At 43.6% G+C, this 15,017-nt stretch overlaps 2 protein-coding genes across 5 annotated transcripts in view; one reads left to right on the plus strand and one right to left on the minus strand.

The window, feature by feature from the left end:
- TMEM116 (transmembrane protein 116) overlaps positions 1–12,768 on the plus strand; it is a 102,863-nt gene extending 90,095 nt beyond the window's left edge. Inside the window, exons 11-13 of one of the 2 annotated variants that reach the window (XM_029922947.1) lie at positions 5,468–5,555; positions 9,189–9,248; positions 12,687–12,768. In XM_029922947.1, coding sequence (XP_029778807.1) covers positions 5,468–5,555; positions 9,189–9,205 — 105 coding nt within the window. In that variant the 3' untranslated portion in view covers positions 9,206–9,248; positions 12,687–12,768. Of the gene's footprint in view, positions 1–5,467; positions 5,556–9,188; positions 9,249–11,065; positions 11,198–12,686 lie in introns of those variants that run through there. The other variant, XM_029922948.1, reaches the window with a different exon arrangement.
- Positions 4,552–15,017, minus strand: part of MAPKAPK5 (MAPK activated protein kinase 5) — a 40,332-nt gene continuing 29,866 nt past the window's right edge. For 2 of the 3 annotated variants that reach the window (XM_029922945.1, XM_029922943.1), the window contains 7 exons: positions 14,246–14,326; positions 11,735–11,922; positions 9,560–9,680; positions 6,894–7,024; positions 6,512–6,633; positions 5,351–5,455; positions 4,552–5,011 (listed from right to left, as the gene is read on the minus strand). In XM_029922945.1, the coding sequence (XP_029778805.1) occupies positions 4,917–5,011; positions 5,351–5,455; positions 6,512–6,633; positions 6,894–7,024; positions 9,560–9,680; positions 11,735–11,922; positions 14,246–14,326 (843 nt within the window). In that variant the 3' untranslated portion in view covers positions 4,552–4,916. The remainder of the gene's footprint in view (positions 5,012–5,350; positions 5,456–6,511; positions 6,634–6,893; positions 7,025–9,559; positions 9,681–11,734; positions 11,923–14,245; positions 14,327–15,017) is intronic. The other variant, XM_029922944.1, reaches the window with a different exon arrangement.

The raw sequence follows: 15,017 nt of genomic DNA on the forward strand, positions 1-15,017 counted from the left end.
CTGAGGCCTGAACAGGTGTTGAGAGAAACAAAAGACCCTGGGACTCCTTCTATGTAGCCTTCATAGTGACAGTCATGTGAGATGAGAGGCATTTCTTGCCCCAGGACACCACTGTGGTAGCTGAAGACTGGGAAGTTCTTCACAAAGTAGTCTCTCTTCACCTGCAGGTGAATCACCCATTTCTGGCCCTGCATTAAGAACACATAGGATGTGTCTTTCACTGGGGTGTCCCGTTGTTCAACAGTCAGCTGCCTGGGGATGACTATTTCATAGGACGTGTAATATACAGATCCTAGGTGACAGTACATGCGTGGCAGAAAAATCACCAACAGCAGCACGATCCCCAACCTGAGACGTGACGATTCTGGCACTTGGCACAGCCTCAAGTTCCTCTTCTGCCGAGCCCTAGTCTGAATCTTTATCTTACCCTCTTTCAGAGCCCTTTGGTTTTTCCAAATAGATGACAGTATAGAGGCAGAGTGTCTCAAAGAGGTGGCCTCTGACATGGCCACTGTGAATCAGTCGGTGCTGCCGGGCCTCTGTCCTGGAGCAACAGCTCTGCCTGGCACGCTGAGCCTCAGAGCCTCAAGTATTAGCCCCCAGATCTGACTGGCTGCTGTCCTGTTCTTGGGTTACAGACTTAGGGGCTATATTTCTATTCGCTCTAGGCCTTCACTAGTTCACTTACCATTTGACTTTCTTCCAACCACAGTAACTTTAAAGTTCCTTGGGTAAGTTCCCCTTATCCTCACAGAGAGATACCACGCAGGTGGACTGTAATGATCCAGCCCGTACTATAACTCAGGAAAATTATCCTTATTCTCAGCCCAGGCCACACAACTCCTGATATCCGTTAATCCGCTCATTCTTTGAAACCCAACATTCTGGCAGGAGGTTGGGGGGAGGGGACAGGGATTCTTTGGGGATCTCTGAACAGGACAAAGTTCTCTGTTGTCCACTGCCTCCTTTCCTCATTTCTGTAGTACTCTGGATAGTTTCTCAGCCTAACCCTCCTTTGTCAGCTTTTGTTCAGAACACATGAGTTTAGACATTTTATATCTACATATAAACATAATTTTTTTCTGCTGTGAAGTTTTCCTAATGCACATATTAAGAGACAAATGAAATGAGCTCAGTTTTACTGTGGAAGTACAAAAGCGAGGAGGATCAACATTCAGTTCCTCCCAAGTGACCCAACATAGAAACGAACTGTAGGGATCTAGTTACCATTTCATCAAGAAAATAAAAATGGAGTCTATAAGAATTTCTTTTGAAGATTTCTTCACTCTTTAACTAAAATTGAACTGTAATGTCTGTGTAAGTCCTTGGATTTGGTTTTGTGTCGATTTCCTGGAGTATTTTGCAGTACAAATTCGAAAGGGGAAAAAAACACTATCACATTCCTTGCACAGTTATTCTCCTGTACATTCTAAGATGAACTAAAATAAGACAGTACATATTTTATCTTGCATAGAAATAATTTCATATCAAGTAAAATATTTACAAGATAAAACCCTTAAACTTTTTAAAATATTTTATTTATTTTTGAGAGAGAGAGAGTCAGCAGAGGAGGGTCAGAGAGAGGGAGGCACAGAATCTGAAGCAGGCTCCAGGCTCTGAGCTAGCTGTCAGCACAGAGCCCGATGCAGGGCTTGAACCCACGAACCATGAGATCATGACCTGAGCCGAAGTCAAATGCTTAACCAACTGAGCCACCCAGGCTTCCCTACAACATAAAACCTTTAAAGTAAGAGTTATGACTACAACTGACACTCAGAAATGAGATATGGAATGGCACCACAAGATCTCAGCTATGAGCAGGAGAGCAGGTCACCTCAATAATACTTAATTCCTAAAACAGATGATAGAATTTGACATTAGCATCTGGGAAGAAGATTTATACTGTCATATCACAAACCCATTAAAAAATTTATAGCAAATAAGGTAAAATGATTTCTAGCTAGATTTCTTCTTTTATATAAGAGGAGAAAGTCTGTTCAAATTCTGTAATTTGTAAGTTAATAGAGACTTAAGGTATTTTCCTGTATTTTAACCAAAGACGCAGGACAAACTGAGTCATTTTGTGGGATAAAATAAGTCAGTAATGAAAGAACACTTCTACTTTTTAAATAAATAGAAATATAACTAAAACTAAATATATCCAACTTTCCATTTCTCAAATTGAAACACAATTTCTTTAACACACACACACATATGTGTTCACAGACAAGATCTGATTTAGATCATTTGAGTTTTTTAACCAATAATTCCTTCAATTTGTTCTTTCCCACATGAATACAACAAACTCTTCTTAAAAAGTTATCTATTTAAAGAAAAAAATTTTCACTTCTTAAGTAGGCTTTATACCCAATGTGGGGCTTGAACTCACCGTGCAAGATCAAGAGTGGCACACTCCACTGACTGAGCCAGCCAGGTGCTCCTAAAAAGCGTGTCTACTTCTAGCTTTAAAAAGCTAAAAAGCTATCCTATGTTTCAAACAGATTTCTGACAGGTATTCTCCTATGCTTCTTCAATTAACCAGAAAGATACACAAATTGTTATACATCAAGCAGATTTATAACTATGTTCAAGTCTATAGGCACTGGAGTGGAAAGTAATGGTTTTAGTTAAACAAAGGGCTAGCAAATCATGTAGGAACCTGGAGTCTCTAACCTCCTGCCTACAAGAGCTGTTCTTATATTGTCAGCTGCTTGCAGGCATAGGCATTTAGAGGCAGGAAAAGACAAAGATGATTTTGTTTCACATCCAGTTACATGTGAAACTTGCTTTATTAGGAAACCTGACTGGCATGTCAGAGCAGAATTTGCTACTGGCCTACGAACTCCACAAGCAAAACTCCACTTTGAGACCAGAAACAGTGCTTAGCCCTTTGGGAACTACTGTTCTGTCAAGAGTCCAAAGTAGGCCTGGCTTTTGCGTTACAACAGCTAGACTCCCCTCCAGGGCATTCAGCAGCGTCCAGCAGGGAGCTCTCATGTGGGCGCAGGTGGGCTCAGCGCTTCTTCTGGGGGCCAGACTAATTCAGCCTGATGTGACTAAAACGTGGGCAACTAACTGTTGCTTAGAGTAAAAGGAAGCACTGTTGTGGGTGTCCTTTTAGATCATGCCTAAAATTCACCACACGCTGAAGGAAAAAAATCATCCAGAGTCTTTGGAAGAAGGTACCCTAACAACAAATCGAGAAGTTAAAGGTAGACTGGGCATACCAGCAGTTGACTCTGAAGAAAAAGGGGTAACAAAGTTTACTATGACCTTCCTCCCTCCAGCCAATACCTCTGCCCTGAGAAAAACAACAGGTGAACACTCATTCTGTTGTTCTAGAAATAAGTGCAGTATTTTTCCTGATTGCAGTAAGCGATTTGTAAGACTGCATTTCACTAAAAAAACAATTTAATTCAACCCTTAATTCAACTCTCAGCTAAATCTTCTGGTCAATAAATAAGAAAACATTTTGTTTTTCTCTGCTGCCCATCTCTTCGATTTTGCCATATTTAAAAACACTTAATTCTCCTTACAGGGTATCCATTTACAACAGTTATTAGTCACCTAAGATTAGGGAGCCTTACCGCAAGAAATATCTGTGACCCAATATAATGTCATCCTTGTGAGATGCTTTGTGTTTCTATCATGTGTTTCCAGTCAGTCACATACATGGGATGCATACTAGCCAAATGTCATCCTGAGGACATGCTCAGCAAAGCGGATGAATCAGAAAAGAAGTAAGCTCTATGAGGTCAATTTTGATTGAAGAGAATGTGACAGGACACAAGTGAAGAATTGCACCTGCGACCGTCTTCTGCTGTGAACTGGAGTCTGCCTGTCAGCCCTTCTCTGTACCAACACGGGCACCACCAAACACTGCTAAACACACAAACAAATAAATAATGGTTTGTTATGGAAGTCCATGTGCACACAGAAAACTAAAAAAGCATCCAGCTTTGTTTTCCATTCAAACGGTTGATCTCTGGGCCAAAACCACCCTTCCTGAAAATGAATGGCACTGAACGAAATCGACAGCCTGGGGATGCCAACATGAAGCACAGGCTGAAACATCGGAGAGTAAACGGGCAGCTCTAGGGAAAAGCTGGACCATTTTAGATGCTAATCCAACAGTCCAGTTTACATGATACATAACTTTCTCAGAAAAATTATCTATAAAAAGGGCCAGGAGAACAGAAAAAGGATGAGGCCTGTCAGGAAGGGAGGAGGACTGAGCGAGAACGCAGAGGAGAATGAAGCTCTAGTTCTATATGAAAAGACTAAACTCAAAATCCTGATTTAAGAAACCCACCATACCTTTTAAAAGATATGACAAAAATAAAAAAGTAAAAAAGGAAATGTTACCACTTTTCTCTAAGGAATTAGGGACCAGAGAAATGAGGGTTCAGCTCCGCACCCCTTCCGTCATGCAAGTCGGCATCCTGGGGGTTCCAGCAGGCAGTCTGCAATATGAGTCCACAAAAATTTTTTGGCCCCAGAGCTAATCTACCAGTGGTGCAGAAAGAAATACACAGGGTGAGTGAAACCAGATTCCACAGTACTCGATTCACATGTTTACTGAACAGACAGGTCAGTATAGTCGGCCCTTTGTCTATCACTGACAAATGGTTTTTGTATACTTTATTACAAATAAAACAATCTTGTTTGACAATACCATCTGTCATTTTACAAACATATAAGAAAACAATCCTAGAGTCATAGTATATCTCTAGGAACTGAGCTTTTCTTAAAAACAAACAAATGAACTATACTAGGAGTAAGTCCTGTATTTAAATCTATAAGTGTCTTTAAGTAATGTGGAAATGAAATTATGATTTATTACTTTACATAAAAATTACTTTATACATTAAAGAATAATTTTTCAAATTGTTAAAAAAAAAAGTCTGAAGCTGTCATTATTGGGATTCGTGGGACATGGTTTGCTCTTCTATCACTTGCTTCACAATTTCTGCCAGTTTTAGTCGATCCACTTTATCTGTGAATCCACGACCTGAAATACACACACACACACACAAAAAAGGTCAGTCTCCAAATGTTTGGAGGTGAGATTCTTCACAGGGACCCAGTGTACCCAAGGGATATGAGGCAGGGGCTCTGCAGTGTGGAGTCTGCAGCACATGGTTCATCTGAACTCAGGAAAGCAAGTGAGAGGGCCCGACGTCCATGCCTGTGCAGTTAATGCAGGACTAACCCCGTCCTAGAGTGTTCCACTCACTTTCTAGCCTCACTTCCCTCAAAACCACCCCAGCTCAGCCCCCAGACATCCTCCAGGTTCCACATGTGATCACTTCTCTGCATCCGTGGAGAAAGGGAGAAGTACGTTTCCTACCATTCCAACTGAAGCTTTGCAGAGTATCTCTTAGGAGCTTGCATTCCCGGTTATACTTCCAAGCCTCCTGCATTACTTCATTCAGCTTTTCATCTTCATTCTCTCCTATTAATTAAGATGAAGAAGAAGTTGCATTTTCCTGTGGCATCATGGGATGTGAAGTGTCAGAGACAGAAGGACCTGATGTCCAGCTTGTTGAGAAGTGGTGAGTTAAGGGGCGAATTTTCACAGACGCTGTTGTTACTACTGGTCCGTACACTACACGGAGGCCACTTCTCGGCTTTGAACTCTTATCTGACAGCCTCACACAACTCTTCTCATGGCCTCAGGGTCTTAGCACTGGACTATGGGAAACAGGCAGAGTCAGACTCTGCTGCTGAGCAAAAACACCTGGTTACCTAAGAGACCAAGAGAGGAAGGGAGACCAAGGCTGAGGGGACCACCTCTTTCTCCCAGGCTCATTTCTTACTTTGGAAGCTGAGGTACACTCTGTGAGTTCTCTTAAAAGCCAAGAAATCTAGGCAGTCTTGTGGTCTACTACTTGAAGCCTCTCATTCATCTGCTGAGAAGAGCCCATGACACCCGGCTGAGCGATTAGGAGAAAGTTCTCACTCCAAAGGAGATGTGCACAAGTCACACTCTGCCCAGGATATAAGTAGCAGCAGGGGGTCACTTCTGAACTTGGGAGTATTCTCTTTACATCCATAAGTTAATGACGGCCTTACACCCTAAAGGCTCTGGGAATGTTCCTGACCTTCACAAGCCGATCCTGACCCTGTCCACATTTTCCATTCTCCATCTTCTATCCTGTGCCCTCGTTAACAAACTAAGAAAACACAAAACTGCATGCTGCACAGACACTGGCAATTAGGCATCAACCAGCAGTTTCACAGAAAACAAAAAAGGGACGAAAGTACCGCTTGAGTTCCCACTGCCCTCTCTTTTTAGTGGGCACAGAATAATTATATATATATATATAACCATATATATGTAATTTATATAAACTTATTATTTAAATAATTTTTATATTTATTTTCTTACAACACAAAGGTGAAACGGATAGCCTCAAATCAAACCACTCCTGTCACGTGCATGTTCGTGCGTGCACACATACACTCACATACATACACACACACACAGAACATTGGTAAATGGCGTGACCTTTACCAGCCTGGGGGAGAATACACTGAGCAATCACATCTCGGAGCTTTTCCAAGGCAACGTTTGAATCCTCGGCTCCATTTTCACGGTCGTGGATATAAACGCTGTCCTTTGGCTTGGTGCTTTAAAGGTTTGGGAGAGAGGTAATAACAAGGTGAAACCTCAAAACCCAACTCTCCATGGCTGTTAACTCTAAAGATAAGGCAGCAATTTTTCAGATAAATAATTAACTATAGAGTGTCTCCAACTTCTGATACTATTTAACAAGCCATCCTCTCCCCCCTCTTAAGAGGTAGAAAAACAGCAGAACTCTGGCTGACCTCCCCCAATCCCACACTCAGCCTCACCAACCATGGAAAATCCACAAAACAAGCTTAGCTACCCGAGTAATTTCCTCTTCCTCAGAATGGGGTTGTTCACAGAGTGCAGGGGTTTGAGGCTGACTTTCAGATCCTGGATTCTCATGTTGGCCAACTGTTCCGCATGAGCTTGCTGGATTCCAGCAACCACTGCCTGAATGTAAATACTGTCATTAGTTTTCACACTCACTTTGGGGCATCTAAAGAGCCAATCTAAGAGAGTAGGAAGTAGCTCTGAGAACTAAGAAAGGAGTTTCACTGTTAGGCTGGCAGTAAACAAATTTTGATAAGCCAGAGCATTCTTCCCCACAGACTGGCAAGCCCAGGGAATTCCAGGCAAACCAAGGGCCAAACAACAGCTAGCTCCTCTTCCCTGCATGTGGACAGAAATGCAAGTAAGAAGTACTAACAAGACACATGTTCACAGTCACTGCAAGAGCAACTGTACAGAGAGGCATTCGTGTCCATCAGGGGAAAGGCTGGTGGGCTGATGCCTGAGAAGCCTCGCGTAGTGGCACTTGTTTCACTGCCCCCACAGCACAGACAGTCATTTCAGCCCTGATGCCTCAGGAACCCCAACTACTTCCTATGGTAAGCAGGGTAGATCATGAGAAACTGATCTATAAGCCAGCCAATTAATTTACAATGAGAAGTAGCTGTCAATAGAGTCTAGAACTTTTGAAGTCTGTGTCTTTATGACCAGAGCTGGCTCCTACTATGGGCAGACCAATTAAGAAAGATAAATAATCAGCAGAAACTTTCTAAGAACAAGATGATCCCATGTTTATATTTTTAAAAAGGACAACCTGTGAGTGTGTATGTGTCTCTGCAGAAAAAGATCAGTAAGGATACATTAAGCCATAGATTACCTTGTCTCTGAGGGGTGAGACTGTAGCCAGGGGAATGAAAAGGAATTTATGCTTTTTATTTTATATACCTCTGTTCTATTTGAATTTCAACAACAAAACTTGACAATTTTAAAAAGTAGTTCCCTATTGAGAATGCAATGAGATCAGGTAGAGTTTGAACTCATTTAAGGGAATGATAATGGCTGGTCTTGGCTAAACTCCACTGGATCCGCACACCAGCTCAGACTCCGTCTCCTAGGCAGGGCGCAGACCGACACTATTCAACATCTGCATATGTGGCCATTTTTCTACGCTTCAAAGTTGGCCATCCTACGTCATGACCCCATCATTTCTTTAAAAATGGGAATAGACGGGCTGTCACCTTGCAGTTCCATCTTGTAGGCCTAGGGGCTACTCTCTCATTAAGAAGATCCTGCATATCTCTATTTGGCTTCATTATACACTAAGTCTAAAGTAACTCCAGAAAGCAATCTTATTTCTTCAAGCCCACGATCTTGAGGAAAGCCACACTATAACCCCCATGTACCTATTTAAATAATCTCTTAGGATTTTGGACTATCAAACCAATTCTGGAGTACTGGGCATATTTAAACCAGGAGGAGAACCACCAAAATCAGATATGGCAAAGAACTCTGTTCCTTCCAGCTCTTTCTTTCCTATACTCCAGCAAAAACTAAAGGAGGACTGAGATTTCTTCCTATTCCCTTATTCTTTCTCACACTTCAATCCCATGCCTTCTAAGTGGGAAAAACTCACGTCTGCATCACTGCCTTTACCTCTCAACTACACTATAGTCCAACACAACCTATCTCATTCATTTGAATGTCCATCTAAATATCTAAAACCTAAGAGACTTGCCTTGACCTAAACCAGCTTTGTTCCTGATTTCCCTCTATTTGTCAATGGTATCACTAGATATGACATCCACTGTCCCCTTATTATCTACTAAGTCACCAAAAATTGTAGAAATTTGTCTTAAAAAATATTGAGTTTATTCATATGTCTCTACTTCTCTGCTCCTAGCAGATTACTGCAGAAGTCTTAGGTTGGCAAGATCTGCAAGTCTGGCTGACCATCCCTAAATACCTTCCCTGTGGCAAATCTCTTTCCCCAAATTTACAAAGGCCTCTCAGTTATGCCCTACTAAGCTCCTCTGTGTACTTTCGAAGGCTAGCCCTGCCACAGATGTCTCCTGGACTTCCCATGAATAAGCCAGGTGACTTTTCCCACTCAGGCACTTGGGTCTGTAATTGTCGGCTCCTGGTGTTCCCTACCCTTGGGCGCTTACTGCTGTCGGCTCAAGTTCTTTGAGGCAGCTTAGAGCTAAACCTGTGAACAGGTAAAAAACTGCTATGCAGTAATTAATAAGTATGGGGGGTGCCTTCTCTTTGGGAACTCTTTCCTAACTACACCCCTTCAAAGATGGTCTCGGTTTTTTAATTCCCACAGCCTTCACAGAAGATTAGCATGCGAAGCTCTGATGTCTGAAGCAGTCCCTCCCTGTTCCAGGTAAAATGGTCTTTCCAACCAGTCTTGTTTAAACCCCTCAGGGGAAGGGAGGATGTCTCATAGTACTATGTGCTCCCCAACCCTCTAGCACAAATACGGAAAATGTGGGTTTTCCTTCACCAGGCCTTGATCTGGCCTTTTATGCAAAGGAGCTTTTATTTCAGATCCTGATTTTTCAGGACAGCAGAGGTTTCTCTCTGGTAAAGACTGAGTGCTCTGTATTGCTCTGCCTTTGACCCTCCCTGAACTTTGTCTGAACATTCCTTCTCAACAAAGCCTTTTTGGTGAATAAAGTAAGCATCATTCAAAACCTTATCCATCATCAGTTGAGCAGAGGGTAGCACATTATCCAAGGCCTCAGTCGAGTTGAGCCATGGGTGGTCCAACACGCCCTCGATGGTGAGTCTTTCCTCTGGTTTGACCTTCAAGAGCCTGTGGAGGAAAGGCCAACAGGGGTGCTGTGCATAGTTGCTTCCAGAAGGCCAGGAAGTTCCTGGGTCTGGTTCTTACCAGCTCCAGCTTCTGACTTTCTACCAACTCCTCCAAGCTTAGGCCTTCCATCTGCAGGCAGGGCTGGGATTCTAGTCCCTAGCCACTAGTTGTGAGGGCACTGTGCCCTTTGGTAGTCCTTTCTACACTAAACAGAGTAGGATAAAATAGACAAGAAAAGGCTTAATTCAGTGATATTTCAGACTGAGTTCTAGGTTTGATAAGCCCACATACAGCTTATAGTTCCTGAGACTTGATTCTCCATATTCATGTTTTTAGAACAGTGGGCTCCAATTTCCAAAAAGGACTCAAAGTACTCTTTTGGCTGACAGTGGCTACAAAATTAGTTGAAGGGTCATGTAGTAATGAAAATTCAGGTTCCTACTTGGGATAAAACTGTTAGATATAACCACATCAACCCTTTATTTCAAAAACATTCAAAAGCTAAAAATTTAGAGTCTGAGAAAGGGAAGAAGGCATTTCCTTCTAAGTCGAATGTATTGCTATGTACCTTCTGCATTTTGATCCTACCTCTTTACATCTTGTCCATTCAAGTGGATGCAATTCTTAGCTCACTTCAGCATGCTTCCTGGGCTGTTTACAGCCCTCCTTCCAACTACATATGCTCCCACTCTAAAACGTCAGAGTCAGAACAACACGTGCACTTGCTCTTTCAGGTTCTCTGCAACCTTCTGGATCATTCTGAACAAACAGCTTCAGATTCTAAAGAAAGGATTATTTAGAAAAGAATTCAAGGGGCACCTGGGTGGCTCAGTTGGTTAAGCATTCGACTCCTGATTTCAGCTCAGGTCACGTATTATCTCACGGTTCATGGTTTGAGCCCCGCATCAGGCTCTGCACTGCCAGTGCTCGGGATTTTCTTTCTCCCTCTCTCTCTGCCCCTTCCCCCCTCAAAAATAAATAAACAAACAAAAGAAAGAAAAAGAGGGAGAGAGGAGTGAGAGACAGAAAAAGAAAAGAATCCTGAAGCTGAAAGAAGATAATCAATGTCACTCTAGGGACAGGAAACATACTCTACAGAACTGACAAAGAACCACTCAGAGGAGACTGATGTTCTGGTTAAGTAACTGAGAATACAGTGTGGAAACAGCACGGAAGACCAATGATGCTGTGAACACTGCCTCCGCCCTCCTAAAACCTTTTACTTGTGTATTTTAGACACCAGTCGCTCTTTATACACACAGATCCTTAACGAACGGAACAAGCTCACTTTTGAAAGGGAGTAACCTCCCCAGAGAAACGGCTGTACTGTCGGGAGACAGCTCCCGGGCACTGCCCCTTTAATGCTTATCTTCATCGCATTACAGATGAAGAAAACTGAAACCAAAAGAGGGAAAACTGCTCGGTGAACATGAAGCAGGAGGACTGCTGGAACAGCGCCCAAATCCCAGGCAGGTGGGCCTCCCACACAGGCGGGCAGGAAAGGCAAAATACCTCAAATTTAGGTCTGACTTCTTACCTAGTCCTTCAGCTACTAAAAGACTCTGTCAACTCTCCCTCGGCCACTCACTGGCACTAAATCTGCTAAATATCCCTCAGCAGTGGGGAGTCTACAGGCCTACACAATCAGCCACATACCCGCAGCGGCCGAGGAATGAAAAGCCAAAGTGTCATTGTCATCTTAGCCCAAGTTCAGTTCCTGATGCCACGTCTGTTCCACATGCCTGGGTGACAGGCAGGGAGGGCACACCAGAAGGGTTTACCATTTAAGGTCCTGAATTAATCTTCACAGAGACACTAGCTACCAACGAGTCTGGGTTCACAACCCTGGGGACAAATTCTAAGAATGCAGCAGGTGGGAGCAAAGCTCCATTTTCACCAAGGTGGGTATGCAGAGCTCTCATCTCAGACCGCGGGGATGAGACCTCTGTGATGTGCAAGCCGGAAGGAACATGCCTGGGAAACCGAAGACTTTCCCCTTGTCTTCCACAACCTCAGGCCCCCTGGCCTCCCCGCCCTGCAGCCTGGGCACTCACTTCCTCACAACGTCTTTGGCCATCTCTGAAATCTGGCTCCACTCTTCTTCTGGGAACTCGAAACTGCCTGTCATGATCTTTCTCCGCATATCCTTTGGGATAGTCCGGCTGTGGTGTTTGGAGTAAAAAGGAGGGTATCCGCACAACATCACATAGATAATCACCCCTAGGGACCACAGGTCACAGCTCTGAAAGGAAAAGGAAAACAGTCACTTATGAGCAGAGGAACAGCCCCAAAGTAAAGCCCCCCAGGACCAGCCGAGACACAGCCCAACATATATAGGCTGGCATCTCCAAAAATTACTTAACAGAAACTGGAAAAGTTTCAGAAGTCTTAAGGGAACTAACCTTTCTCTCCATATGTTTTATATGGCACCACCGCTGCGTATATACACACTGGCATACAAGGCTAGTCTAGGGTAAAATAAACAATCAATTTTATTCTCACCACTCAGGCCCAAGTTACTAGCTGATCCTTGGGTACAGGTGTATGACACTTCGTCTCCAGCTATAGTAGTAACAAATATAAACCAGCTGGTTGGGAAACATGTACTATGTCAACCTTGGCAGGGCTGAGGGTACACGAATAAAGTAGCTAAGACACAGGCAGGCTGACCCTATGATAGAGCAAAGTCATTTCATCAAAACCCAAGGCAGTTTTGACACAGACCAGAAAGAGGCAGTAGAGGGAAAAACAGGAGGTCTAAAAGCACTTCTTTGCCCACAGATGACTCACAGCACCCATGTGCAAGACCACATGCCATTCTTGGGGAAATTCTTCTCAAAGAAAGAAAATTGCCACCCACTACTTTACAGGTGTTAAGGTGCCTTCATGGGCAATAGTCACAACATGATTATTAATAAAGGACTCCTCATTTAGTTAAATGCAGATCTACCTGCCTCACAACCTGGGTCCTCAGAGGCTTCAATTCAAGCCTGTCTTCAATTGCAGGACCAAAGCAGCGTGGGCCTGAGAAGAGCAGCCCAGGGAGCCTGCCGCCGCTGCCACGCGCTCTCACCAACCACACTGCGGCCTGCGGCGAGGAGCTCGGAAACGGGGTGTCTCAGGTGCTCCCGCCCATGTTTTGGCATCAAATTAATGGGCATTTGTAGATGACATGACCCATATGATAGAACATAATTAAAAAATCATAGATGTGAAAGGAATCTTAAAAACAATTCAAATCCTTCACTTTCCACATAAGGAAACTCTTTCTTAAATTGAGGTTGATGTGTATAACTTCTAAAAGTTTAATTGCATCTTACTATATATTTTTGTTAAAATATTTTTTGCAAATGTAGCATTCAGTGCTCATTTAGTTGCCAATATAAAGATTATCTCTAGACCAACATAAACACATTCAAAAGTAATATGAGCTGTTTATCATTTTAACATGCTACTCATGTGCAGTATATCATTTTTATGAATGCCATGCTAGTTAGTGAGTACCACAAAGTTTACAAAATGGAACAGGAAAAGAAGAAAAAATAGCACCAGAAAATAATATATCACACAAGAATCCACTACATTCATGCCGAGAAGATTTTAGCAAGTAAATCAATGTCATCTAAGTGCTTCTACCACTCACTTCCAGCCTGCATCAAGAAGCAGGAAGCAGTTTCTGACTCTGATGCCATAATCAGCACAGCCCTCAAACCTTCACTCCATTAGGACAGAGCTGCCTGTCTGTGGTTTTGAGTTTGGAAGGCTAAGATGTGGAGCCGTAGTTACTTGGGGACTGACGAGTGTTAATCAGGAAACTAGATGTTCAGGGTCCTGGTTACACTGGGTCAGGGACAGTATGAAGCGCAGGGTCATGAGTGGCAGAGGAGCCTGTGTGTTCTTTATGTGGTGCCCACTAAAGAGTGGGACCCAAGAAGAGCCAGCCGACTGCCTTTTTACCACACCCAGGTCCTTCTCTGTCATCTACACTCAGATATGGTCCCCAAGCAGCATCATTTTTTTCCCCTGATCTACTCAGTGACTCCAGGACCTGCTTTAAGAGGCCCTAATATTCTCGTGTTTTAGAGCAGATACCCTGATGTGTAGACTGATGTGTAGACTGCCGACTGAGAACTGTGACAGTACCAGGAACACATGCTGGGTGTCACAGACGCTGTTCTAAGTTCAGCATTTTGGGGTAAGAAAGAACGGTACCATAAATGGCCACGGAATGTTCTCAGAAATGGCCTCTACCTCAAGAAAGCCAGACAACCATGTCTTTTAAATGTGGTCAGTGGACTACACAGTAACCCAAATAAATAACCATAGGCGACCATCGCCCTTGGTTCCTGCTGCAAAACCTCAATTGCTAGGAACCTTATTTCATATTTCATCAGAAAAAACTTGAATTCCAAGTACTCTTCTGCATGTGTGGCTGCTGCCAGCCTTTTGGGCAGGAATATTATTAAGGGATAAGAAAAGAATTAGCCACGTTCCCAAAGAGCCACAAATACATCGCAGAAGTACGGCTACCCCTGAGGGGTGAAGGCAAGTATCTATTCCCCTACCTTGTTATAAGTGTAGGGTGTTGGTGAGGTAGGTATGATGCCAGATTTCTCCTTCTGATGCCTTCTCTGCGCCTCCAGTACCTGTCAGAGTCAGACCAAAGGGGACAGTTTACTGAAAACCACAGCAATGACCTACAACTTGAGAAGAAATTCTGGAAGGCTGAAGAGGGTAGACACTGGTGGTGGTGGTCAAAAAAAAAAAACCTCTGTAAAACACAAACTTTCAAAAACCTTTTTCCCCTCTTACAACTGACAATTTATCAGTGTTTGCCCAGGTCAAGGACATGATGATCAAGTCCTTAAAAGAGACTGGACTCTTCTTCCTGCCCATCAAGGCATCTGAGATCATGTACTTTTTCCTGGAGACACAGACATTCCCTTACGCCTGTATAAAAGCAGACCAGTGCTGGCCGGTGGATCAGGTTTGAGGTACTTGTTGCCATCAAGGACTAAGGAGTCATGTTGGTCTGGGTGTTAAGTGTTCCAAGGAGGTGACCACTGCCATCCATGGGGCCCTCATCCTGGCCAAGCTCTCCACTGTCCTGTGCAGGGAGACCCCCGGGGGAACAGGACTGGCACACCCCACAGACTCCTTGAAGGTGACAGGACAGGACTCTGCGCTGGTCCGCTTCCCCCTCACACCCAGATCCCCATGCCCACAAAGCTGTTGATGGCAGGTACTGACAGCTGTCACACATCAGCCAGGGGCTGCAATGTCACCTGGGGCAACTCTGTCAAAGCAGTCTTCGATGTCTAAGACCTACAGCTGCCT

Source organism: Suricata suricatta, chromosome 14, assembly GCF_006229205.1.
Source record: "Suricata suricatta isolate VVHF042 chromosome 14, meerkat_22Aug2017_6uvM2_HiC, whole genome shotgun sequence".
Taxonomy (NCBI): Eukaryota; Metazoa; Chordata; class Mammalia; order Carnivora; family Herpestidae; genus Suricata; species Suricata suricatta.